At 43.1% G+C, this 27,980-nt stretch overlaps 1 protein-coding gene across 1 annotated transcript in view; it reads right to left on the bottom strand.

The window, feature by feature from the left end:
- LOC130368085 (STE20-like serine/threonine-protein kinase) overlaps positions 1-27,980 on the bottom strand; it is a 63,207-nt gene that overhangs the window by 3,675 nt on the left and 31,552 nt on the right. The window contains exons 13-16 of the mRNA XM_056571356.1: positions 22,259-22,385; positions 20,480-20,604; positions 16,745-16,930; positions 917-1,042 (exon numbers count right to left, since the gene is read on the bottom strand). Of these exons, the coding sequence (XP_056427331.1) occupies positions 917-1,042; positions 16,745-16,930; positions 20,480-20,604; positions 22,259-22,385 (564 nt within the window). The remainder of the gene's footprint in view (positions 1-916; positions 1,043-16,744; positions 16,931-20,479; positions 20,605-22,258; positions 22,386-27,980) is intronic.

The raw sequence follows: 27,980 nt of genomic DNA, 5'->3' as shown, positions 1-27,980 counted from the left end.
TTTTGTTCTTTTAAGAGACATTTGACCAACTGAGCAGTGAAAGCACATTGACAATTATTGATTATAATATTTAATATACGATACTGAAGTATAGATGCAAGTTTTCCCTATTTTTATTTATTTATTCATTATTTTTATTTTATCTAACTGTTTTATTCTAATTTTATCTTCTATGCTGTGTTTTGCGTCCCATGCAGGGGTCCTGCAGGGACATTGGACACCAGTAACCACCCTATACTTTCTAATAAATACATTGATTTAATTGATATCTGGATCATTCTCTATTCGTTACCTTACCTTTACTTTACCCTTAAATATACCTTGAGGACTGGTTTCTAGTTGTTTTATTAACTATTTTTTCTAGATTTGTAAATTACTTCTAATCTTAATCCTTCCAGTACTTATTAGCTGTTGAATACTACAGAAGACATTATTTTCTTTTTGGAACACAGAGCTCTCTGCTGACATCACAAGCACAGTGCTCTCTGCTGACATCTCTGTCCATTTTAAGAACTGTCCAGAGTAGGAGAAAATCCCCATAGCAAACATGCTGCTCTGGACAGTTCCTAAAATGGACAGAGATGTCAGCAGAGAGCACTGTGTTCCAAAACGAAAAGAATTTCCTCTGTAGTATTCAGCAGTTAAGATTAAGGATTAAGATTTTTTTTTAATAGAAGTAATTTACAAATCTGTTTAACTTTCTGGCATCAGTTGATTTAAAAAAAAAAAAAAAAAAAAGTTTTCCACCGGAGTACCCCTTTAAGGATACAATCTGATCCAAAATGGAGATTGCTCCTGTGTGTATCCATTGATCCGTAATAAAGAGCTCCTGATTTTATTCTTTTTTTTGGGGGTGGGGGTGATTTCATACAAGGAAAGGTGGGGGGACTTCTATGAATAAGAATCAATGCTTTACCTGTATCTGCACCAGCTCCCTGCACGTCTCCTCTAGATGTTCCTTAAACTTCTGAAGCTCTTGTTCTTGCTTCTTCTGCAGTTTTTGAGACTCTTCCTTTTGTCTGACCGCTTCTTGTTGCAAGAACTAAAGGGATACAATTCTCTTGTCAATAATATGTAGCTTGGTCTTTGTGTTGAATATGTTTTCTCTCTTTTATACATAGTTGCTCTCAGGCTTTACAGCTAGAGATGAGCGAACTTACAGTAAATTCGATTCATCACGAACTTCTCGGCTCGGCGGTTGCTGACTTTATCTGCATAAATTAGGTCAGCTTTCCGGTGCTCCGGTGGGCTGGAAAAGGTGGATACATTACTAGGAAAGAGTCTCCTAGGACTGTATCCACCTTTTCCAGCCCACCGGAGCACCTGAAAGCTGAACTAATTAATGCAGGAAAAGTCATCAACTGCCGAGCCGAGAAGTTCGTGACGAATTGAATTTACTGTAAGTTCGCTCATCTCTATTTACAGCACTAAGGCTAGGTTCACATCACGATTTAACCATCCGATTATTGGACCGGAAAAAAATCGTATGCAATCGTATGTAAAAATTTCTTTGCTATCCGATTTAAAATCATACAAAAAAAAAAAAAATCGTACAGATGAAAATTCCATCCGATTTTCAATAAAAATCTTATCTTTTTTTTAAAATTAATATGTATGCCAATGGCAATAAAGTTTTATATATTTGAAGTGTATGTTTTGTACATGCGTGCAAAAAAATCGTATGCGATTAATCTGATAGAATCGCACAGTCACACGATTCCATGCGATTTACATAGACATCAATAAAAAAAAAAAAAACGGACGCGATTTCGATCCGATTTTGAATCTGGCCGAAAAATCGTGGTCAACCACAATTTTACCTCGGACCTTAAATCGTGCAAAATCGGATGCGAATCAAAACGGATGCATTTGTTGTCCATCGTTAATGAATGGAAGTCAATGGATATGACTTGGCATGCAGATTTGTACGATTTCAAAGTTAAAAATCGGGAGAAGAAATAGGATGGTAAAATCGTGATGTGAATGCACCCTAACATTTGAGCTACCGTAGTTATATATCCTATATGTAGTCTTTACATACTATGTGCAGAGCATTTTGATTTTATTCTTTAATACTTGATACAACTGGAATATGGGAGCAGCCGTTTTCTTGATTATCATTTGCTCATATTCCACCTTTAACATCTTGGTAATTGTTTTGTCAGTTTTATTATATTTTCATTTCCAAATATAACAGTATGAATATTGCAGTACAGAAATATGGAGTTCGCTGTGAATGCCAGTTATGTATTTTGCTTCCTTTAAAAGGGCTAAGTCAAGATTCCTTCTGTCCTTATCCCCTAGGACAGTGTTTCCCAACTAGGGTGCCTTCAGCTGTTGCAAAACTACAACTTCCAGTATGCCCGGACAGCCAAAGGCTGTCCGGGCATACTGGGAGTTGTAGTTTTGCAACAGCTGGAGGCTCCCTGGTTGGGAAACTCTACCCTAGCAGGTAGGGATGTAAGAAAAAAATCGATTCGCGCGATTATCGCGATTTTTTGTTCCGCGATACTGAATCGATTTTAAAATTCTGAGAATCGATTTTTTTATAAATTATAATTAACATTTACTGTATTTCACTCACTGAGTCGCAGTCCTATTTGTCTGTCTTATTTTTTTTTTTTATAACACTTAAACTCCTGACCACTAGTTGGCAGTGTACCTGTTATCAGCTCTGTCCCACTCACAGGCTGCTACCGCGAGACTACAGACTACAAACAGAAAGGAGAACGTACGCACTCACAGGACAACTCTTGCGGGACCTTGTTCTTTCTCAGCTAGAATAAGTTTTCCCAAGCTTTTAATAGGGAATATCGCGATATATCGTGATATATCGCCAACATGACAGTATCGCGATATATTGCAATATATCGAATCGCCACCCTGGTATCGCGACACCCCTACTAGCAGGACATATTAACATCATAGAGAGGAGCTCTTTTTGTGGACCCATGTGCCAAAACAAAACGACCCTCTGCCAGCCTTGACCATCCTTGCATAATATGGACATTCATTAGTTTGAAAGGCCACTCTGTAATGCGGTTCTGCTGTAGGGTACATGTCTGGTTAGGGAAAACAGTTGAATGCAGTACTTTCTCAAGACTTCATTGATGACCTATCCCGAGGGAAGGCTATCCATTTGTGTTTGGTAGGGATCAACACCCAGCACCTGCATATACAGTAAATAGAGGCTGAAGTCCAGAAGTAGGTAGGTCCATACAATGGCCCTGATTTACTATTGTAAACCCGCCAGAATTGGAGAAAAAAACAAAACAACCAACTCTCCTTTTTACTGAGAAAACCCGAAAAAGGGGCAAGGTTGTTGGGAAAAGGGGGCGTGCTTTTTATGTTAACCATATTTTTAAAGACACAGTCCAAAACAGTCTATGCCCAGCATTGCACCTCCACTATTTAACTCTTTACGCTAGGCTTGTTCAACACCTCTTGACCTGGTGAGTGCTTAATTTCTATGTTTGGTATCCATATTTTTAAAGAATTTTTGATTAATTTTTTCTAGTTTTCCATTTTACTATCTATATTTTGAAATCCCGAAATCTTGCAGTTTCCATTCTGGCCACTAGGCCTAAAACTAATGTGAGGGGGGGAAAAAAGAGAGATGGCGCTATATAGTGCTGTTAATCCCAATTTTTGGGGTTGGACAGTTGTTCCATAACCGGAAAATTGCTCACCTATGGGTGTTGTGCAGGCAGGCACAACACTGGCGATCGCATGTAACAGGTTGCAGTATCGGGAGGCTACCGGCCGTCTGTCCCGCTGTGCCAGCGGTTAAGATACAGGAGGAAACGGCTGGTTCTGGGATAACCTATTCAGGCTGAAAAATCCGATTTCGGCTAGAAGGCGCACACCCGAGAGTAGTGAACAATAGCAGACTTTATTAAGTTGTATTACTTGCGTTTCAAAGGTTCATCCTTCTTCATGTCCTTGGAAAAGGACCTGAAGGATGAACCTTTGAAACGCGTTGTCCCATTTGCACTGCAAGTTATACAGCTTAATAAAGTCTGCTATTGTTCACAACTCTTTGGTGTGCGCCTTCTAGCCGAAATCGGATTTTTCTGCCCGAATACTGCGGTAGCCTCGCCAGGTTATCCCAGAACCAGCCGTTTCCTCCTAAAACTAATGTGAGACTTCCTGTTCTGTACAGATGACTTCCCAGCAGTGCACTTATCATCACAAACAGGAATACAGTGAAAGGTGACTCCATTGTATAGATAATGGAAAGGTAAAACAGTGCTCTTACTTGGAACAAACAATGCAGTAATACATTAACCTTTTAAGGATGCAGGGTGTACCTGTACGCCCTGCGTCCACTCCCCTGCTATGACGCGGAGTCTCGAGCTGACCCAGCGTCATAGCAGGGTGGTCCCAGCGGCTATCAACGGCCAGGAGCCATGTCTAATGCTGTACATCGCTGATCGCGCCGATGCCTGGCATTAACCCTTTAGACGCGGCGATCAAAGTTGATTGCCGCATCAAAAATATAAAAAATAAAGCATTCCCGGCAGCTCAGTCGGGCTGATCGGGATCACCGCGGTTTCCCAATCAGCTTAGGGGAGGGCCCTTACCTGCCTCCTTGCCCTCCGATCTCTTTTGTGATACTCCAGCCTTGCTCAGCAGGCTGGAGCAATCGAGCACAGATAACACTGATCAATGCTATGCTATGGCATAGCATTGAACAGTGTGTGCAATCAGAAGATTGCATGTAATGGTGCAAAGAATTTTTTTTTTATAAATGTGAATTAACCCATTCCATACTAAAAGTTTAAATCACCCCCCTTTTCCCAAATTCCATAAAAAATATGTAAACATAATGAAAATAAACGTGTGGTATCGCCGCATGCATAAACATCCGAACCATAAAAATATTATGTTAATTAAACCACACAGTCAATGGCGTATACATAGTCCATAATTGCATATTTTTGGTCATTTTGTATACGCTAAAAAATGTATAAAAAGCGATCAAAAAGTCCCATCAAAAGTATGCCGTATGCAGAAAAAGAAAAAAGTTATAGGGGTCAGAAAATGACAATTTTAAACATACTAATTTTGGTGCATGTAGTTATAGTTTAGTTTTTTGTTTTTTTTGTCATAAAATAAAACCTACATAAATTGGGTATCCTTGTAACCTTATGGACCTACAAAATAAATATAAGGTGTCATTTTTACCAAAAATTGCACTGCATAGAAACAGAAGCTGCTAAAAATTACAAAAGGGTGGGTTTTTTCAATTTTGTCCTGCAAATAATTTTTATTTATTTTTTGCTTTTGCCATAGATTTTGTGGAAAAATGACTTATGTAATTATAAAGTAAAATTGATCGTGCATAAAACAAGCCCTCATATAGGTCTGTAGGTGGAAAACTGAAAGCGTTATGATTTTTAGAAGGTGAGGAAGAAAAAACGAAAGTGCAAAAATGGAAAAACCCTGAGTTCTGCAAGGGTTAACATATGGAAGTGAGGCACTAACCCTTTGCAGTAAATTACGCTTTATTTCTTATACTCCTAACGGTAGTGCACATAGCGGGGAAGGAGGAAAAGAAACAAGACCTCCACGACTGTCCCATTCCGCAGTTGATCCACTTGGTTAATGTGTTACATTGACGTTAAAAACACTGGAAAAAAATTGATCACCTGCAAAACGGGACCATAGTGAGCTCTGCGGAGCTCTGTTTTCTCTTTCCTTCCCCGCTATGTGCACCACTGTTGGAGTATGAAATATATCGTCATTTATTGCACCATAACAAAGGGGAGTACTTCACTTCAATTTTTATATATGTTAATGTATTGTATAGATAATACACACAATAGCTGTTGCCCTCCCTGTAGAATGACCTCTGAAAAGGTCACAGAGAATGCCCAGTAATGTTTCTAATTCACGTAAAAGGGACCGTTCCTGTCTATTGTCACCTATATCCATAAGGCTAGCTGTAAATCATATCTCTAAATATACTTTTAAAAATTGCTCGGACAAGATGGTAGAAAACTGAAACAGATAAAAAAAAAAAAAAAAAAAAGTGGTTCAGTGAATATATAGATATCTATTTATTTGTTTGAGTAGGGAGAGGAGAAAAATACTGCTGCCGGACACCTAGCGGTTGCTTATCCCCCTAGGGACAGCACATTAGCTGGTCAGCCAATCCTACCGAAATCGCAGACTTTAGTGATGTATGCCCAATTTTAGAGAAGCCAGACTCATTTAGAAAGCGGTAACTTTGTGACCCCTTTTAGAGACCTTAGCTGTCGTGGTACTTTGCTTTTACTGCTTTTTCTTTAGTGTTTTTTGATTGCCCTTGTGCTTGTGTCTGGGTCTAGGAAGAAGCGGAGGTAAAGCAGCCATTGCAGCAGCTGTGACGTTATGATTTAGTCAGTTGTCATAGAAATGTATAGTCTCCTTCTCCTCTTTGTTTGACTTCCTTTGTTAGGTTCTGCATTCTATTCAATGCGTTACCTTGAGGTTAAAAAAATTGGAAGAAAAATCATTTCTCGTGACTGCAGTTAGCAATCACTATCTCCCCTGAGATCTGACTGTACATGTTTTCTTATAAACAAGGCAGAGGGGGATGAGCCTGCTGCCTGACATCAGACTTCACCTCTTTTTTTTTTTTTTTTATGGGGTGAGTGCAGAACAAAGGAGGTTGAAATTCCCATATACATTGTATCATCAGCACATCTAAGCATTTATTTTAAAAGGGTACTCCTGTTTAGTACTCCATGCATCTCTATAGACACGAACTATCTACACGAACGCTGTATCTCTGGCTCTCCCATAGAGATGCATGGAGGGGGTCATGATGGTGTCATGCTGTGTTAGATATAGATATATTAAACACTTTAAAAACATGATTCAAAGTTCTATGGTAATACAAAGAAATCTAAAAGATAGTTTGAAGAGCACCTGTCACCAAACTAAACTTTTAAGATGTTGTTCCTTATGTTATTATAAGACACTTTGCTATTTACTTGCAGTTAAAATTCTCAACCTTTATATGTTTTTAATTTGAATAAATGGCCACTAGGTGGCTCTGTTCTGTTTCCTGCTGCTGTGCAAACAGTTAGCTTGGTTTCCTCCCGGCCTGGCAGGAAAACAAACTCAGGAAGTGCGTGCAGGGCATGGCGAGTCACAGCTCTCACAGGCTTCAGTGACGTCACGCCTGCTGGGGAACGCCCACTTTCTCCTGCCAGGAGCTCACACAATGTGAGCAAGGGGATAGGTATGATACAGAGCTTTTAAATGCTCGAAAAATTATTATTATTATTATTATTATTAAGGGAGGGGTGTTAGGAGTAATTAGGGAATATGATCTGAGTTAGTTTAGAAAATATGGTTTGATGACAGGTACTCTTTGATTAAATTGGCTGTAACTGCCCATGCATGAACTAACATTCTATTGTTGAGCAATTGAGGAGCTTCTTTCTTGAGTTTTGTGTAGTCTCGCTATGGGAAAGGAAACCTAAAACCATGAATCACAAAAACAAAAAAATAATAATAAAAATGATCTCTAACTTAAGGAAAAGGAAATATGACTGTAGGAAAATACTACTACAGCACGGCTGTCTGAATGGGGCTTTTAGGGCACATGTAAAACCAGGTTCATTCCACATTTAGGGCTTCTGCCATAGGTATCCGTCAGCATCCTATACTGTGGCAGAGAGCAGCGGAAGAGTACCCTAGTAAAGAGCCCAAACAGAGTACCCTAGTAAATCCAGGTTAAGGGTAGGGTCACACGTGACATATTTTGCTGTGTATTTATTTTGCAGCTGATTTTGCTACCCGTTGCCTTCAATGGGTAGGAATATATGCAGCAGCAGCAAAATACGGCACGTGTGACCCTACCCTTAGGCTGTATACGCAGCAGGCTTAAAAGTGCAGTGTTGTCCACAGGAATGGAGTCGCCAAGTTCAAGCGATGATTGGCATCCGCTGCTTTCCCCTATGGTTTACGTTGCATCCCGTTCTTGGCAGGATGCCTATGGATACATGTCACAGAAGCCCTAAACACAGTATGATCCTAGCCTTTATGATACACTGTAGAGCAGTGTTTTCAACCAGTACACCTCCAGCTGTTGCAAAACTACAACTCACAGCATGTCCGGGCATGCTGAGAGTTGTAGTTTTGCAACAGCTGGAGGCACACTTTTCATCAAATTAGCACCATGTGTGCCTGTCTATGTATGCGATGTTCTCTAAAGGCCGCTCTTACACGCTGCGTTTCTGTATTGCAGCTGGCACCTCGGGGTGCCACTTAAAGCAGTAGCAAGTTCAGGTGTCAGCCGCAATTATCGGGGAATTGCTAGTGCTAGTGGTTAACAGGCTTTGTTTTCAATTATTGCTTTTGTAAACCTGAATGTGTGAAAACACCCTCAGTATTGCTGGCTTTATCTGTGGTGTTAGTTATTGATTAATCCACATGTATCAATTTTTTTTTTTTTTTTTAAGTAGTTGCCCATTGGCCACATATCTCACTATGTAAACCATACGTGCAGCCAACAGTGATGTATGTGAAAGGCTGCACAAACAAATCAGGCGATCGTTCTTATAGTCCAGGCCACACAATAAATGACCAGTGTAAAGGCTTGTTTAAAGGGATTATCCAGGAATAGAAAATTAGATAATTTATTCCAAAAACAGCACCACATCTGTCCTCAGGTTGTGTGGGGTATTACAACTTGACTCTATTCACTTCAATTCTGTTTTTCTAATCCTGGATAACCCCTAAAATGAATGCTGATCTGCTGGTTTAAGGCATGAGTCTGCCAGTCTCATTAATGACCCTGAAGTATTTTAACCCTGTCTTGCTATGTATGTATGTATGTATGCATACGTCCAATCACCGGATACATTCTCGCATTTGGACGTATGCATATGTCCTATTGATCTCCTGCACTCCAGGATGAGGCACAGAAGATGGGCCGCAGAACCTAGCTGTCAACCACAGCCAGTATCCCGCCGCAGCTGCCGAGACCAAGATTGCATAGGACTCTGTAGTGTTAACGACATAGATGCCATGGTCAGTACTCATCATGGTATCTGTAAGATTGACAAGGGGAGGGGGCTCCCCTTGCCTCCCATCGGTGACCCCGTAATGTGATCCTAGGGTCCTGATGATTGCCATGGCAGCAGGAGCCCTTTGGATAGGGGCTAAGATGTCTAGGGCTGAGTACCCCTTTAAGTTCAGCAGTCCAGCATTTTTCGGTGGTCATATTGTGAGTCTGATTGGTCAGATCCCTTAGTAATCCACTAGTCTATGGATAGAGGATAACTATTTGAAATGAGAAAACCCTTTAACTTACTAGAATTGTGCCCTAACAGATTGTAGCTATAACAGACTTAAATGATGACTAATTTGACAAAGTTTCTTGGTCACAGTAAGACTCTTACATCATGGAGACGTGGGAGAGATGAGGGCAAGCATATTTATTAATAGGGCGGCATGAATGGGACTCAGGGGCTGGCATAAATGTTGCACAGTCTCCAAACCTGCCTCCATTTTACCACATTTTTTTTTTTAGGCTTGTTGGTTTGCTTCTCAAACATTAACCCCTTGGGGATGGAGGGTTTCCAGTTTTCGCACTTACGTTTTTTCCTCCTTACCTTTTAAAAATCATAACCCTTTCAATTTTGCAGCTAAAAATCCATATGATGGCTTATTATTTGTGCGACAAATTCTACTTTGTAATGATATCAGTCATTTTACCAAAAAATCGACGGCGAAACAGAAAAAAAAATCATTGTGCAACAAAATTGAAGAATAAATGCAATTTAGTAATTTTTGCGGGCTTCCGTTTCTACGCAGTACATTTTTCCGTAAAAATGACACCTTATCTTTCTTCTGTAGGTCCATACGATTAAAATGATATCCTACTTATATAGGTTTGATTATGTAGTACTTCTGGAAAAAATCATAACTGCATGCAGGAAAATGTATACATTTAAAATTGTCATCTTCTGACCTCTAAATTTTTATTTTTCCACGTACAGGGCGGGATGAGGGCAAATTTTTTGCACCGTGATCTGAAGTTTTTAGCGGTACCATTTATGTATTGATCTGACTTATTGTTTTTTGCAATGGTATAGCTCCCATAGGGGGCTATAACACTGCACACACACTTATCTTTTACATTGATCAATGGTTTCTCATAGGAAACCATTGATCAATGATTCTGCCGCTTGACTGCTCATGCCTGGATCTCAGGCATTGAGCAGTCATTCGGCGATCGGACACGCAGGAAGAAGGTAGGGGCCCTCCTTGTATGTTCCAACTGTTCGGAATGCTGCGATTTCACTGCGGACATCCCGAACAGCACCCTGAGCTAACAGACAGTGCTGTATTTTCACTTTAGACGCGGCGTTCAACTTTGAACGCCACGTCTAAAGGGTTAATAGCGCGCGGCACTGCGATCAATGCCGCGCGCTGTTAGCCACGGGTCCCGGCCGTTATTAGAGGCCGGGCCCGACCCGCTATGACACGGGGCCACGGCGTGGCCCTGCGTTATAGACAGGGCGGACTGAGGGCGTACAGGTACCCCCTCCGTCCCCAAGGAGTTAAAGGGGTAATCCGGTGGAATTATTTTTTTCTTTAAATCAACTGGTGCTAGAAAGTTAAACAGATTTGTAAATTACCTCTATTAAAAAATCTTAATCCTTCCAGTACTTATTAGCTGCTGAATACTTCAGAGGAAATTATTTTCTTTTTGGAACCCAGAGCTCTCTGCTGACATAATGAACACACTGCTCTCTGATGACACCTCTGTCCATTTTAAGAACTGTCCAGAGTAGGAGAAAATCCCCAATAGCAAACATATGCTGCTCTGGACAGTTCCTAAAATGGACAGAGATGTCAGCAGAGAGCACTGTGTTCCGAACAGAAAAGAAAATAATTTCCTCTGTAGTATTCAGCAGCTAATAAGTACTGGAAGGATTAAAAATTTTTTAATAGAAGTAATTTACAAATCTGTTTAACTTTCTGGCACCAGTTGATTAAAAAAAAATAAAGCTTTCTACCAGAGTACCCCTTTAAAGAATTTCAGACATTTTTGTCCTCTTTTTGAAGCAGCAAATGCTATTATAAAAAAAAGGTGTGAAAAACAAAGTTTTTTGAGCTGTAACACTAGACCAAAAAAAAGGGAAAATTTTTGGCTGTAATATTACATCCATAAACATTTTACTGAAAGGGAATTGCCAGCCGTTTTTGCATTGAATTCAATTAAACTTAACCCCTTAAGGACTTAGGACGTACCAGTACGTCCTGAGCCCGCTCCCGGTGTTAAAAACAGGGTCACGCCGTGACCCCGCATAACACCGGGTCGGTCCCGGCTGCTAATCAAAGCCGGAACCCCGGGCTAACAGTGAGCAGCACCGATCGTTGTGCCGCACGCTGTTAACCCTTCAGACGCGGCGATCAAAGTTGATCGCCGCGTCTGAAAACGAAAGTAAGCGCTTCCCCGCAGCTCAGTCAGATCAGCTGGGACGCAGGCGGAGGTCTCCTTACCTGTGTCCGCAGCGTCCGATCGGGGTTTGATTGCCCAAGCCTGAACTACAGGCTTGAGCAATCGAGCCCCTATCTAGCTGATCCGTGCAGAGCTATTTGCAGAGCTATAGCACTGCAAAAAAAAAAGTGAAAAAAAAAAAAAGTTAACAAAGGTCATTTAACCCCTTCCCTAACAAAAGTTCAAATCACCCCCCTTTTCCCATAAAAAAAACAACTGTGTAAATAAAAATAAACATATGTGGTATCGCCGCGTGCGTAAATGTCCGAACTATAAAAATATATAAATTAATTAAACCGCACGGTCAATGGCTTACGCGCAAAAAAATTCCTAATTCCAAAATAACGTATTTTTGGTCTCTTTTTATATCATGAAAAAATGAATAAAAAGCGATCAAAAAGTCCTATCAATATAAAAATTGTACCGCTAAAAACGTCAGATCACGGCACAAAAAATGAGCCCTCATACCGCCCCATACGCAGAAAAATAAAGTTATAGGGGTCAGAAGATGACAATTTTAATCGTATAAATTTCCGTGCATGTAGTTATGCCCCCTCCCATAGACTTGCTTTGAGGGGGCATGGCCATGACGTTAAGAGCGGGGGACGGCCATGACATCACGAGCTTCCAGCGCTGCACCCGACTCTCTAAAGGAATGCCGGGTGCAGCAGGGAGATCACATAGGTCCCCAGCGGCGGGACCCCCACGATCAGACATCTTATCCCCTTTCCTTTTGAATAGGGGATAAGATTTCTAGGGGCTTTAATATAATTATTTATTTTTTTATCTAGTTTACGTAAGCCCTTATCCCTTTTTTCTAGTACGAAAGATTCTCCAAATGGTCAAAGCAAATATTACTAATAGCAGTAAATTTATTTTGGCCCGGTCTTCCTCTCTTCAATGGAATTTCCTGCCCACCAAGACCTTGCTAATAAGATAAATATCCAACCACATCCGGCACAACTTTATTTGATGACTTGGAGGCTAAGAAGTGGATACAATTGATTCCTGCTACTGATCCTAAAGGCCAAATACCATCAATGTCTATTATCAAGGTTGGAGGACTTTTCAGAAATGGTACTAGTCTATATCAATTACCAATCCTCTGATCATGCTGAAATCCCTGCAGTAAGGCTTTAATAGAGAGGTGCTTTTACTATAGCCATAAAGGTTTTAAAAGCTGTAAAAACAAAAACAGGCTTCAATTTCTAACCTTGCAAGATCTCAGCCTGCAATTTATGTCGCCACCTCCATAGCATAGAAAATTGTTGCTAAGTACGTCTAAATGTCTTCATTGTCTCAGGTAGGTTTTTAAGGGAGCCATCTGTTATTTGTTACTTGCTATTTGTTAGTTGTTACATGTTCCCTTGAAATCAATGAAAGAACATTTTCAGAGTAAAATTTCATTGTTTGTGCCCTAAAAGTCTGATTAAATGCACGGCCTCTCCAAAAAAAAGAAAAGTAAAAAATGTGCAAAATTGTGTAGTTCTACTTAAAAGCTTTTGGACACCTTTGCCCTGATTTTCTTTGGAGAGAAGAGCACATACAAGGCAGCCTGCAGGAGAAGACCAAATAGGCTGTGTACAAGGATAGAGCTCATAAAGCTAAATTTAGGGAAATGTTTGAAGTGTACCTGTCATAAACAAATACTTTTGATATAATGTAGATAATACAATTATATGTAGAGTTGTAATATACATTGATTTAAAAAAATGTGTGTGTTTTTGGGTGAAAAAAATGCTGTCCCTGCAGCTATTCCCTGTGTGTCTCTCTGGGGAGACCAAATACAGGAAGTGAGGGCAGGAGAAGCAGGGATCTGTGCAGGCTCCTGGCTTGTCAATCATCCTGATGTGTGAGATAGGGGGCATGTCATAGAGCCTCACTGCACAGAACCCTGCTTGTCCTCAGTGTACAGAGCCCTGCTTGTCCTCACTGCACAGAGCCCTGCTTGTCCTCAGTGTACAGAGCCCTGCTTGTCCTCAGTCTACAGAGTCCTGCTTGTCCTCAGTGTACAGAGCCCTGCTTGTCCTCAGTGTACAGAGCCCTGCTTGTCCTCAGTGTACAGAGCCCTGCTTGTCCTCAGTGTACAGAGCCCTGCTTGTCCTCAGTGTACAGAGCCCTGCTTGTCCTCAGTGTACAGAGCCCTGCTTGTCCTCAGTGTACAGAGCCCTGCTTGTCCTCAGTGTACAGAGCCCTGCTTGTCCTCAGTGTACAGAGCCCTGCTTGTCCTCAGTGTACAGAGCCCTGCTTGTCCTCAGTGTACAGAGCCCTGCTTGTCCTCAGTGTACAGAACCCTGCTAGTCCTCAGTGTACAGAGCCCTTCTTGTCCTCAGTGTACAGAGCCCTGCTTGTCCTCAGTGTACAGAGCCCTGCTTGTCCTCAGTGCACAGAGCCCAGCTAGTCCTCAGTGTACAGAGCCAATGCTAGTGCTCAGTGTACAGAGCCCTGCTAGTCCTCAGTGTATAGAGCCCTGCTTGTCCTCAGTGTATAGAGCCCTGCTTGTCCTCTGTGTATAGAGCCCTGCATGTCCTCAGTGCACAGAGCCCAGCTTGTCCTCAGTGCACAGAGCCCTGCTTGTCCTCAGTGCACAGAGCCCTGCTTGTCCTCAGTGTACAGAGCCCCGCTTGTCCTCAGTGTACACAGCCCCGCTTGTCCTCAGAGTACAGAGCCCTGCTTGTCCTCAGTGTACAGAGCCCTGCTTGTCCTCAGTGTACAGAGCACTGCTTGTCCTCTGTACAGAGCCCTGCTTGTCCTCTGTGTATAGAGCCCTGCATGTCCTCAGTGTACACAGCCCCGCTTGTCCTCAGTGTACAGAGCCCTGCTTGTCCTCTGTGTATAGAGCCCTGCATGTCCTCAGTGCACAGAGCCCAGCTTGTCCTCAGTGCACAGAGCCCAGCTTGTCCTCAGTGCACAGAGCCCAGCTTGTCCTCAGTGCACAGAGCCCAGCTTGTCCTCAGTGCACAGAGCCCAGCTTGTCCTCAGTGCACAGAGCCCGGCTTGTCCTCAGTGCACAGAGCCCGGCTTGTCCTCAGTGCACAGAGCCCGGCTTGTCCTCAGTGCACAGAGCCCCGCTTGTCCTCAGTGCACAGAGCCCAGCTTGTCCTCAGTGCACAGAGCCCAGCTTGTCCTCAGTGCACAGAGCCCAGCTTGTCCTCAGTGCACAGAGCCCAGCTTGTCCTCAGTGCACAGAGCCCAGCTTGTCCTCAGTGCACAGAGCCCGGCTTGTCCTCAGTGCACAGAGCCCGGCTTGTCCTCAGTGCACAGAGCCCCGCTTGTCCTCAGTGCACAGAGCCCCGCTTGTCCTCAGTGCACAGAGCCCAGCTTGTCCTCAGTGCACAGAGCCCAGCTTGTCCTCAGTGCACAGAGACCCGCTTGTCCTCAGTGCACAGAGCCCCGCTTGTCCTCAGTGCACAGAGCCCCGCTTGTCCTCAGTGCACAGAGCCCCGCTTGTCCTCAGTGCACAGAGCCCCGCTTGTCCTCAGTGCACAGAGCCCCGCTTGTCCTCAGTGCACAGAGCCCCGCTTGTCCTCAGTGTACAGAGCCCCGCTTGTCCTCAGTGTACAGAGCCCCGCTTGTCCTCAGTGTACAGAGCCCCGCTTGTCCTCAGTGTACAGAGCCCTGCTTGTCCTCAGTGTACAGAGCCCTGCTTGTCCACCCACACTTTCTTTATTTGGACTCCTCACAGAGATACACAGACAATAGCTGCAGGGACAAAAATATACATACAGGTATACTTTAATAAAGACCCATGGCCAAATAAAAAAAAAATGCAATAATAAAAATGTCTTTCAATGGTGTCCAAAGCCTTTAAATCTATGTCTACTAGCACATATTTTTAATGGATAATCAAAGCTAAAAAGATCTGGATTTATGTGGCAGATTTAGAAGAAAAAAAAAAACTTCTACAATTTGAAAAACTATTTACATTTATTTCTTTAAATGGAAACTCACTTGAAAAAACTATTGACATGTCATAGGAATATGTTAAAGGTTTGATCGATCGGGGTCTCGGTGCTGAGACCCCCACCTAACAGGAAAAAGAGCAGGTATAAGAGCATGGCAAAAATTGCAGATGTTGTGAAATGTTGGTATGCTGTTTTTCTCGAGGATTTACAAGAAAGCTGCTATTACTTCAGTGCTGGATCATCCATCTTTTCATTAAGAGCATGGCAGCATGCTCTGTACCCCAGATCTCACTCCTTTTTGTGTTCCTGTCCCATAGACTTATAATGGAGCAGTAAGACACTTTATGCCACTGTTCTTTTCTTCAGGATATTGCAGGGGCGCTCAGAGGCTACCAACTGCTTTCGTACACAGCCATGTACTTCTTCTGCTCCCCCCCATAGACTTGCATTGAGGGGTCGTGGCCGACCCCCGCAGGACAAAAACAGCGTTCGGAACATTTTGTTCCGAACTCTGGCCAGTGGAGTACCCCATTAGATGCTCAAAATGTAAACTTAATAGAACTGTCATGAAATTTCCATTGTGACATAAATTGTTGTCAAGTTGCCAAATGCTGAATGAGGGGAAAGGCCGATTGTCACGTGCGCCAAAACTTTCCCAACAAAAGCCTTACATTAGTAAATAACATATAAAAGATGACACACATAAAAGAAAGAAGAACAAACGATGATCCGGCACCAGATATAAGACTTGCAGCTTTATTTTCTCCGAATCAAAAATGAACAAACAATACACAGTAAAACCAACTCCCTCCACAGTCATACGCGTTTCAAGCGCATGCGCGCTCTTCCTCAGTGACGTTGTCACTGAGGAAGAGCGCGCATGCGCTTGAAACGCGTATGACTGTGGAGGGAGTCGGTTTTACTGTGTATTGTTTGTTCATTTTTGATACCGAGAAAATAAAGCTGCAAGTCTTATATCTGGTGCCGGATCATCGTTTGTTCTTCTGCCTGGAATATCAGCACTTTGCCGAGTGTGGACCCGTGCACAGAAATTGGTGGAGGTGAGCTGTACAATACTATTTTCTTGTCTGTTTACACATAAAAGAAACCCCACAAAATCCAAACCCAGCCTAAAACCACATTCTGGACTATAATAGAATGGGAGCGAGCAGTATTTCACTGTGTATCCAGGCAGATTTCTCCAATGGGAGTCTTGGTAAGCAGGATGACAACTCCAGCAGAGATCACCCGCCTTTACCATAAATAGAATATAGATAGACGTATGAATAGAATTTACGAACCACTTGACAAAGAATTATTCTGTGCTATTCACCTGCTTGTTCCGTTCTTTCTGTACTGAAGCACTCAGTCCTTGGTTTTTCAGTCGCTCTTTGAACATTGTCTGGCGGTTTCTAGCTTCTGCACGCTGTGCCTTTTGACTACGTACTTTTTCTTGCAGCTGCTGACTCTTCAGCTCTTCCAATAAGATTCCCTGATAGTGTTTGAGCCGCTCCATTTCCTGGGTTGGACATAAATGCCGTTATTATTCTGCACCCTGTATAACATGTGACCTGTAAAGTTCCACTTTGTTGCTACTTTAAGCCTATAGGATATTGGTATACAGTGGTCCCTCAAGATACAATATTAATTGGTCCCAGGACGACCATTGTATGTTGAAACCATTGTATGTTGAGACCAGAACTCTATGGAAACCTGGTAATTGGTTCTGAAGCCCCAAAATGTCATCCAAAAATAGTAAAAAGTGAGGATTAAATAAAAATAAGTAGAAAACGAATATATATGTAGCAATTCCTTACATATAAAAGTAATAAGGATCTGCTGGGAGCTGTAAATCACTGTCTATGTCAGTCTTTTCCAAGCAGGGAGCCTCCAGCTGTTGCAAAACTACAACTCCCAGCATGCCCGGACAGCCAAAGGCTGTCCGGGCATGCTGGGAGCTGTAGTTTTGCAACAGCTGCGGGCACCCTGCTTGGGAAACGCTGGTCTATGTAGAGGACAGCATCTTCTGCGGGGTCCTGTACAGTACACAGTGTCCTAAAAAAGTAACATGGAGTCTCCCTCACCTGGTGTCCAAAGGAGCAGGTAACCCTGGTACAGGTAAAGTGTACAGAACATGTAATGCCTCCCTGTACTGTAGGGGGCGCTACCAGACACCACTCAGTGCATACACTTCAGTAATACAGGTAAAGAGTAGTACAGAACATGTAATACCTCCCTGTACTGTAGAGGGTGCTACCAGACACCAGTCAGTGCATACAGTTCAGTATCAGTAATACAGGTAAAAAGTAGTACAGAACATGTAATACCTCCCTGTACCAGACATCAGTCAGTGCATACACTTCAGTAATACAGGGGTTTTACCAGTAAATTGCCCGTTCTGATTGGTCAGTTCTCTTGGCCATTGACATGTTTCACAGATCTGGACTGTCCGTAGCATTGTATGTTGAGTCTGGTTTCAACTTACAATGGTCCAGAAAAGACCCTTGTATGTTGAAACTATTGTATGTTGAGGCCATTGTAAGTTGAGGGATCACTGTAATTCTATAATTACTTCAGTTACTCAAGTCACCCCCTATACATGTATCATCATAGATAGGGATTCTTTACACAGACACAAAGGTGTCAGCAGAGAGCACTGTGGTAAGACTGGAAAGAACTACACTACTTCCTCTGTAGTATACAGCAGCTGATAACTACTGGAAGGATTACGATTTTTAAATAGAAGTCATTTACAAATCTGTTTAACTTTCTTGCACCAGTTGATTAAAAAAAATCCTTTAAGGAATGTAGGTGACATTTTCAACAATCTTCTATCAAAGAGTTTAAAGGGGTACTCTGAAAATGTTTTCAAATCAACTGGTGCCAGAAAGTTAAACAGATATGTAAATTACTTCTCTATGAAAAAAATCTTAATCCTTCCAGTACTTATCAGCTGCTGTATACTACAGAGGAAGTTGAGTTTTTCTTTTGTGTCTGACCACAGTGCTCTCTGCTGACACTTCTGGCCGTGTCAGGAACTATCCAGAGCAGGATAGGTTTGGTATGGGGATTTGCTCCTGCTCTGGATAGTTCCTGACATGCACAGAGGTGTCAGCAGAGAGCACTGTGGTCAGACAGATAAAAACAACTCAGCTTCCAATGTAGTAAACAGCAGTACTAAAAAAATTAAAACATTTTTATTAGAAGTAATTTACAAATCTGTTTAACTTTCTGGAGCCAGTTGACATGAATTACATTTTTTTTTCCAGCGGAGTACCCCTTTAAAGTTTAGCTGTCATTTAAAAGACATTTGACAAGTCATAAAGACACATCAGAGGTTTTGATCGGTGGGGATTCACATCCTGGACCCCTATTGATCACTAAAGTGAGCAGGAAGGAGTAGTAGTCTGCTGAGCGTTGTCTGTATTCACTCGCTAAAGATGGGCTCATAGATTTTCTATTTAAACATTGGCTTGAAGATCAGGAGGTCTCTGAGCTAAAATCTGTAGGCACAGTGAATGCGTGAGAGGGTAAGAAATAGAATCAACTGTATGGGATAAACACTTGTTGAAGGAAACCCTACAGGTGCTTCTTGCTACCTAAAGAGGACCTGTGGCTAGCCTTAAAAAATTATGTGGCACCACAAACTAAGATGGCTGTCCTCAGGAACTTCTAACTCAGTCGTCATCTCAGTAAAGCAACACCATTATGTTCCCAGAGTCCTATCAGCGCAGCGTGTGGCTTTCCAAAAAGTTTGCATCCTCACTTTTAAATGGTTAGGCTGAGCGGAAGTGTGAGAACGCTTCAAGATACAAAATCCTTCACTACACCAGCACCTGCTGCCGGGGCCAAAAACGTCACACTGCCGCTCAACCTATTGCCGGCCGAGTCGGGACTTCACTGCGGCCGGTGATTGGCTGAGTGCAGTATGACTCACCGACCACCAGCAACAAGGAAGAGGATCTCGGCGGAGACCGGAGCGGGTTACCAAAGGCACCGGGGGAGCGGAGGAAGGTATGTATCTATTTATTTTTTTTACTGTCGGCAGTATGGGGGACAATTTTTCTATTCTGGAGTTCTCCTCACCCCCAGTGGAAGCAGAGTGAACGGTTAAATATTAGGACACCAATTGCCAAAAGAACATGTGGAGGGAAGGCTTCTTCGGTGGTTTATTGCCTTACAGTCAGAAACCGGTGGGATGCTAAAGAAATTGTTGAAGTACATTTATGGCAACATTTTTGCACAGTTGTCCAAATGTCGCTTATTTTTGCGAATAAATGGCTTTTTTTTTTTCTTTTTAGCAAAATCGCCATTTATGTACAAAAATGTATGTAATTTGGAGTATGTACACTGCCTGTGCCAAAAATTTATGAAGGGTAGATGAAGAAGGCTGGAAGGTGGCTATGCGACTTTTGGGTCAATTTGTGACACTGAAGGTGGCAGGAGTTTACACCCGTTCCTAGCAGGGTTATATTTCTGCGCCAGATGCAAAGGCAGCAACCACGTTGCTAAATTTACCAAAAGGCATGGAGCCACACCATTCTTTTATAACATGTTAGGAAGGAAATAGCGAACATTGCTTCAAATGGATGGTGTGTCCCATCAGTTGTTATACATAGTTGACATCCAGCTACAATGGCTGAAATCAGAGAAAATAATTTCCCCAGCTGTTTAACCCCTTGGGTTGGCATGGAAGTAGGGGGCCTAATATGTATATTATTAGGTAGAGCCTAAAAGCTACATGTCAGTTTATTATTATAATAGGAACCAAAAAATGATGAACTTCCCAAGTGGGACATAAAAAATAAAAAAAAATTACATAAAATGTATTAATATACAGTATGTATATATCCAAAGTAAAAAGAACCAACTCCTTTCCTCATAGAACAAACTTTTATTAACCAGAAGTACAATAAGTAGAAAAACAAAACAGAGGAAGAAGGTGTTTTATGGGGTTAAACAGCGAATGCACAAGCCTGGAGATAAATCATGCACGTCTGGCATGATGACAACATTGGGCAGCAGCAGTCATTTCGATCACTCCATGAGCAATAATGATTTTTTTTACCTTCTCGTGCCTTTTGCGCAGCTGATGCTTCTGCAGAGAATATTGTTCAATCACCTGATGTCGGAAAAGTTGATATTTCTCCTGTAGATGTCGCTCTTCAAGTCTAAGGATCACAGACTCACGAGCTGCAGAAAGAGCATATTTTAGATACAACATTACAGGGATATATAGAAATAGTGGTAGATACAAATCTACCGTTGTCATTCCTATTTTGACCGTGTCATATTGTTTTTTGTTTTTTTAACATATATTGTTAGATACTGACTTTGAAATGCCACGTCAGGATAACATTGTGGTGTTTTATTTATCGCTCAAATAATATAGTCTTGTTTTGATTCTGACTATTATGTTTGAAACTGATATGGATCCTTATTCTCAATGGTCAGCCATTACCAATACAGTCACACATTATATCTACATTTCTTTTATTTGTGATAGCCTGGGGGAGTAGGGTATATGGGATGTAGCTGTGCGGTTACTAAGGGTGCTTGCTCAACCCTTTCCATTCGTGACGCCAGGGTGAGGGCTATTCTCTGTATACTTGTCCTACTGCCACCCGTCCCAAGAGTGATAGGGAGATAGGGAAATAATTGATTGTCCACAACCGGAGATTTGCAGAAACTTGTCAGAACTTTTACTGAAGATTTTAGGCAATAATGAACAGGAACAGTCCATACAACAGAGTCTATTAGAGCTTGACAAGTGGTTGGGACCTCGTGAGTCTATTGAGCTTAAGAAGCTAATTGTTACGGTGATCCACTGGATTTAAGGGTTTAGATTCGGTCCAGTAATCACGCTAGCTTTAGCGGGGATTTAGATGTTAACTCACAGTTTAGTTTAGGCTGAGGCCGGCAGGTTTTAGGCCTAGCTTGTCTTTGAAAGTTGCGCAGATCCGTCCTGCTAGTCCGGCATCCACTAGAGCAGCAACCCAAGAGAGCGATTACTGGCTACAGCTCCCTTATATGGGCAGGGGCTGGACTTAAGCTCACTGGTCCATACAACTGTCAATCTCCTGTACAGAGAATTATGGGTTACCATGTGACCTGAGGACCTCCAAGGTCCTCTAACATACCATAGAGGAATCAACACAGTCACATGACCGAAGGTCCTGCGACACTAACAAGGTAAGTAGACTAATATACCTTATATTAAATATACACACTATTAAATATATACATATAAACATCTTAGCATTAGAAGTTAAGGAGGCGACTAGGGGCTGTCCCACCTAGGGGACACTACCTGAACGTAGTAACTCTGGCTTTGGGGACCATCACACTAGGTACGGTATGCAATACGGTATCGGGACATGACATATTTATTTATTTAAATTTTCCTGTTCATTGTTTTTATTTTTCTTTGTATGTCTTATTTTCTTATCTGTTTTAATGTTTCTTTTACTGGAACATTGTTAAAAATTCATAAACAGTTTAAAAAAAAAAATAGTGGTAGATGTGATCAGACATTGCAACATAAAATCACTAAGGGCCGCTCTGTAGATCTCCAGCTATGTATCCAAATGGTGATTGTTTATATATACCAGTGTTTCCCAACCAGAGGGCCTCCAGGTGTTGCAAAACTACAACTCCCAGCATGCCTGGACAGCCTAAAGGCTGTCCAGGCATGCTGGGAGTTGTAGTTTTGCAACATCTGGAGGCACCCTGGTTGGGAAACACTGATATATGTATCCATTTTGATAAGCCTGTATGGTCACATTCCTTGAGACCAAGTATTGGAGACAAGACAAAAGGTTTACCAGCTGCACTGGCGGGCACTTACCTTTCTTGAGGCTGTGGATTTTGCAGAGGTTTTCTCTCTCTATGCTTATCACCTTCTTCTTATGTTCATTCACTACTTTCTGTAAAGCGGAGTTCAGCTCCTGCTGTTGCTCTACAAGGAATTTCTCCTGTAAAGAGAACAACCTTTCAGTAGTTGCACATATCTCTGAATAACGGGGATCAGTGGGAGGGCGAGTGTGGTGCTTGTAATCTGCTTTCTCATTGTGTATCTATTGTAGCACTTTTTTTTATGTGTATTCAGTTTATAAGTTTTTACAGAAAAGTAAGGAAACAATTCCCCCAATATATAAAACATGTATACATATAAAATGTAGACTAAAAATAAGAACTTGTGAAACAGGATCAGATTGGGCCACCAGGAAAGCAGAAAGCAGCAGGAACTGACTCTCCATTGCGCTTCTCAAAGGCTCAGCAGAAGAGGTGAACATTAGGGCTATGTTCACACATAGTATTTTGGGAAGGATTTTGCTTTAAAGGGGTACTCCGGTGAAAACCTTTTTTCTTTTAAATCAACTGGTGGCAGAAAGTTAAACATATTTGTAAATTACTTCTATTAAAAAATCTTAATCCTTCCAGTACTTATTAGCTGCTGAATGCTACAGAGGAAATTCCTTTCTTTTTGGAACACTGATGACATCACGAACACAGTGCTCTCTGCTGACATCTCTGTCCATTTTAGCAACCATGCATAGCAGATGTATGCTAAGGGCAGCATGGTGGCTCAGTGATTAGCACTGCTGCCTTGCAGTGCTGGGGACTTGGGTTCTAATCCCACTAAGGACAACAATAAATAAAGCGTTATTATTATTATAATAATGTCAGCAGAGAGAACTGTGGTCGTGATGTCATCAGAGAGCATTCCAAAAAGAAAAGAATTTCCTCTGTAGTATTTAGCTGCTAATAAGTAAAGGAAGGATTAAGATTTTTTAATAGAAGTAATTTACAAATATGTTTAACTTTCTGCCACCAGCTGATTTAAAAGAAAAAAGGTTTTCACCGGAGTACCCCTTTAAATCAACTGGTGCCAGAAAGTTAAACAGATTTGTAAATCACTTCTATTAAAAAAATCTTAATCCTTCCAGTACTTTTTAGGGGCTGTATACTAAAGAGAAATCCAAAAATAAATTCATTTCCTGTGATGTCCTGACCACAGTGCTCTCTGCTGACCTCTGCTGTCCATTTTAGGAACTGTCCAGAGAAGCATATGTTTGCTATGGGGATGTTCTTCTTCTCTGGACAGTTCCTAAAATGGACAGAAGAGGTCAGCAGAGAGCACTGTGGTCATGACATCACAGGAAATGCATTTCTTTTTTTGGATTTCTCTTTAGCATACGCCGGGTGCTGTAATTATTAATTTGATACTGCCGCATGGGTAACTGTCTGAACTATTAAAATAAAATGTTAATGATTCACTAATATTTTAATAGTTCAGACAGTTACCCATACGGTAGTATCAAATATGGAAAAGAAAAAGTTATTTTACTTTTTTTTTATAGCAATAGGAAAAGGGGGAGCTAAATTTTATTGGAGGAGCGGTTAATTAAAATTTTTTTTTATTTTTTATATAGCACTCCTATACACATGGGGGTATGTGCAGACTGCAGAGCATTGCTTTTACAGACCCTAGGGTGCAATGCTATGCCGTCTGCACATACCTCCCCCCCCCCCCACGTGTATAGCAGTGTATGTACATTCCTGTACAGATGGGGGTATGTGCAGAGCATTGCACCCTTGTTCCCCCCTTTAGGCAGCAAGCCCCCCTTTAGACAGCAGGGTCACCCCCCTTTAGACAGCAGGGCTACCCCCCTTTAGACAGCAGGGCCACCTCACTTTAGACAGCAGGGCCACCCCCCTTTAGACAGCAGGGCCACCCCCTTTAGACAGCAGGGCCACCCCTCTTTAGACAGCAGGGCCCCCACTTTAGACAGCAGGGCCACCCCGCTTTAGACAGCAGGGCCACCCCGTTTTAGACAGCAGGGCCAACCCGCTTTAGACAGCAGGGCCACCCCCCTTTAGACAGCAGGGCCACCCCTCTTTAGACAGCAGGGCCACCCCACTTTAGACAGCAGGGCCACCCCCCTTTAGACAGCAGGGCCACCCCCCTTTAGACAGCAGGGCCACCCTCCTTTAGACAGCAGGGCCACCCCCCTTTAGACAGCAGGGCCACCCCGCTTTAGACAGCAGGGCCACCCCGCTTTAGACAGCAGGGCCACCCCTCTTTAGACAGCAGGGCCACCCCCTTTAGACAGCAGGGCCACTCCCTTTAGACAGCAGGGCCACCCCGCTTTAGACAGCAGGGCCACCCCGCTTTAGTCAGCAGGGCCACCCCGCTTTGGACAGCAGGGCCACCCCGCTTTGGACAGCAGGGCAACCCCGCTTTGGACAGCAGGGCCACCCCGCTTTAGACAGCAGGGCCACCCCGCTTTAGACAGCAGGGCCACCCCGCTTTAGACAGCAGGGCCACCCCGCTTTAGACAGCAGGTCCACCCCGCTTTAGACAGCAGGTCCACCCCGCTTTAGACAGCAGGGCCACCCCGCTTTAGACAGCAGGGCCACCCCTCTTTAGACAGCAGGGCCCCCACTTTAGACAGCAGGGCCACCCCGCTTTAGACAGCAGGGCCACCCCGCTTTAGACAGCAGGGCCAACCCGCTTTAGACCGCAGGGCCACCCCCCTTTAGACAGCAGGGCCACCCCTCTTTAGACAGCAGGGCCACCCCACTTTAGACAGAAGGGCCACCCCACTTTAGACAGCAGGGCCACCCCCCTTTAGACAGCAGGGCCACCCCCCTTTAGACAGCAGGGCCACCCCCCTTTAGACAGCAGGGCCACCCCACTTTAGACAGCAGGACCACCCCCCTTTAGACAGCAGGGCCACCCCCCTTTAGACAGCAGGGCCACCCCGCTTTAGACAGCAGGGCCACCCCGCTTTAGACAGCAGGGCCACCCCTCTTTAGACAGCAGGGCCACCCCCTTTAGACAGCAGGGCCACTCCCTTTAGACAGCAGGGCCACCCCGCTTTAGACAGCAGGGCCACCCCGCTTTAGTCAGCAGGGCCACCCCGCTTTGGACAGCAGGGCCACCCCGCTTTGGACAGCAGGGCAACCCCGCTTTGGAGAGCAGGGCCACCCCGCTTTAGACAGCAGGGCCACCCCGCTTTAGACAGCAGGGCCACCCCGCTTTAGACAGCAGGGCCACCCCGCTTTAGACAGCAGGTCCACCCCGCTTTAGACAGAAGGTCCACCCCGCTTTAGACAGCAGGGCCACCCCGCTTTAGACAGCAGGGCCACCCCCCTTTAGACAGCAGGGCCACCCCCCTTTAGACAGCAGGGCCACCCCCCTTTAGACAGCAGGGCCACCCCCCTTTAGACAGCAGGGCCACCCCCCTTTAGACAGCAGGGCCAACCCGCTTTAGACAGAAGCGCCACCCCGCTTTAGACAGCAGGGCCACCCCCTTTAGACAGCAGGGCCACCCCCTTTAGACAGCAGGGCCACCCCGCTTTAGACAGCAGGGCCAACCCGCTTTAGACAGCAGGGCCAACCCGCTTTAGACAGCAGGGCCACCCCGCTTTAGACAGCTGGGCCACCCCCCTTTAGACAGCAGGGCCACCCCTCTTTAGACAGCAGGGCCACCCCCCCCTTTAGACAGCAGGGCCACCCCTCTTTAGACAGCGGACGGGAGAACAGGAGAAGCAGGTATCGGTTTTGGTATCAGGGACACTGAACGAGTCACCGATACCATGCAAATTGCTAGTATTGTCCCGATACTTCCATTCACCGCCGCCGTCCGACATGTCCCTGCTGCTGCTCTACTTCTAGCGCAATTAGCGCACCGCCGGGACATGTCTATTCTCTGCTGCTCATCGCCGTCGAGTGCAGAGATGAGCAGCAAAGAGTAGACATGTCCCGGTGCTGCGCTAATTGCACTAGGAGTAGAGCAGCAGCAGGGACATGTCGGACGGCGGCGGTGAATGAATGAAGCCTACATGCGGGACATGTCAGCTTCATTCATTCATTCACTGCCACCGCAGACAACGAATCGGGCGATTATTTGATAACGGGATTTGTCGACAACGAATCCCGTTATCGAATTTAATCGATTTTATCGATTAATCGTTGCAGCTCTAGTCTGATACTTGTCTTTATTTGTATCCTCAAAATTGTAAAGTACTGTAGAATTTGTTGTACTGTATATATTATTATTGGCAAAATACTATGTGTGAACCTAGCCTAGTTTTTAAATAGAGGAATAATCTTTATATCTATGGCAGCTCTATCTGTCTCTGTCTATCTCATATCTATCTATCATCTATCTATCTATCTATCTATCTCATATCTATCTCATATCTATCTATCATCTATCTGTCTCATATCTATCTCATATCTATCTATCATCTATCTGTCTCATATCTATCTATCTATCTCATATCCATCTATCTAATATCTATCTCATTTATCTATCTATCTCATATCTATCTATCTATCTATCTCATATCTATCTCATATCCATCTATCTAATATCTATCTCCTATCTATCTATCTATCTATCTATCTATCTATCTCATATCCATCTATCTAATATCTATCTCATATCTATCTGTCTGTCTGTCTGTCTATCTCCTATCTATCTATCTATCTATCTATCTATCTATCTATCTCATATCCATCTATCTAATATCTATCTCATATCTATCTATCTATCTACACAAGGTCCAGAAGAACAGCACACCCGCCCAGCTTTTTTTCAGAGTAAGGTGCACGCCATCATAGGGTTCCTGGTCAGGGAATCCAACATCCATCCATAAGAAGGGATCGCCGCACACAGCAAGTTGAATAAAGGACGGTATTTATTGCATCCTCAGCCAACATAAAAAGTGCGTCATTTCAGCAGCCTCACGCCGCCTTTTTCAAGCATAGCAAGTGAGTAAAACAGGGGTTCTTAAATAGTTCACAGTAACAGTGTACATATCATTAATCAATAAAGTGCATATCATCATAAACATCTGTGTAGTAAATTACAAAAGGGAAATATTCAGCAAAGTGCATCCTCATATACATCAAGCTATTATCAAGAGGAGATTCACTCCAAGTATAATAAATAGTGCAGGGCATAGGTAATTGATGCTGAAGTAATTAATAAAGTGGATGGACACTCACCACTGTAGTCGGCATCTTCCAATATACACTGACCACGCGTGAGGCTGCTGAAACGTGGCACTTTTTATGTTGGCTGAGGATGCAATAAATACCGCACTTTATTCAACTTGCTGTGATCCTTTCTTATGTATCTCTCTATCTATCTGTCTCACATCTATCTAAAACAAAAGAAGGTAGCAGCACTCCCAAAGGTGACCTGAAGCTGGGTGCATGTCAGAGCAGAAATCCCTGGTTGCCGGCTTCCATAGATACATACAAATACAAGAAGATCACTGCGGCACTCCAAAATAGTGATTCAAGAGGGTAACATTTATTCCATTCAGAAACACATGACAATGTTTCAGCTGCTACAATGCTGACTTTCTCAAGTGAAAGAAAGGCTGCATTGTAGCAGCTGAAACGTTGTCATGTGTTTCTGAATGGAATAAATGCTACTCACTTGAATCACTATTTCTGAGTGCCGCAGTGATCTTCTTGTATTTGTATTTATCTATCGATCTATCTAGCTATCTATCATCTCTCTATCTCATATCTTTCTATTCAAAAT

This window comes from Hyla sarda, chromosome 4, assembly GCF_029499605.1.
Source record: "Hyla sarda isolate aHylSar1 chromosome 4, aHylSar1.hap1, whole genome shotgun sequence".
In the NCBI taxonomy this organism is placed as follows: Eukaryota; Metazoa; Chordata; class Amphibia; order Anura; family Hylidae; genus Hyla; species Hyla sarda.
The sequence above is the reverse complement of the archived record's forward strand: the minus strand, read 5'-3'. Positions and strand labels throughout refer to the sequence as shown.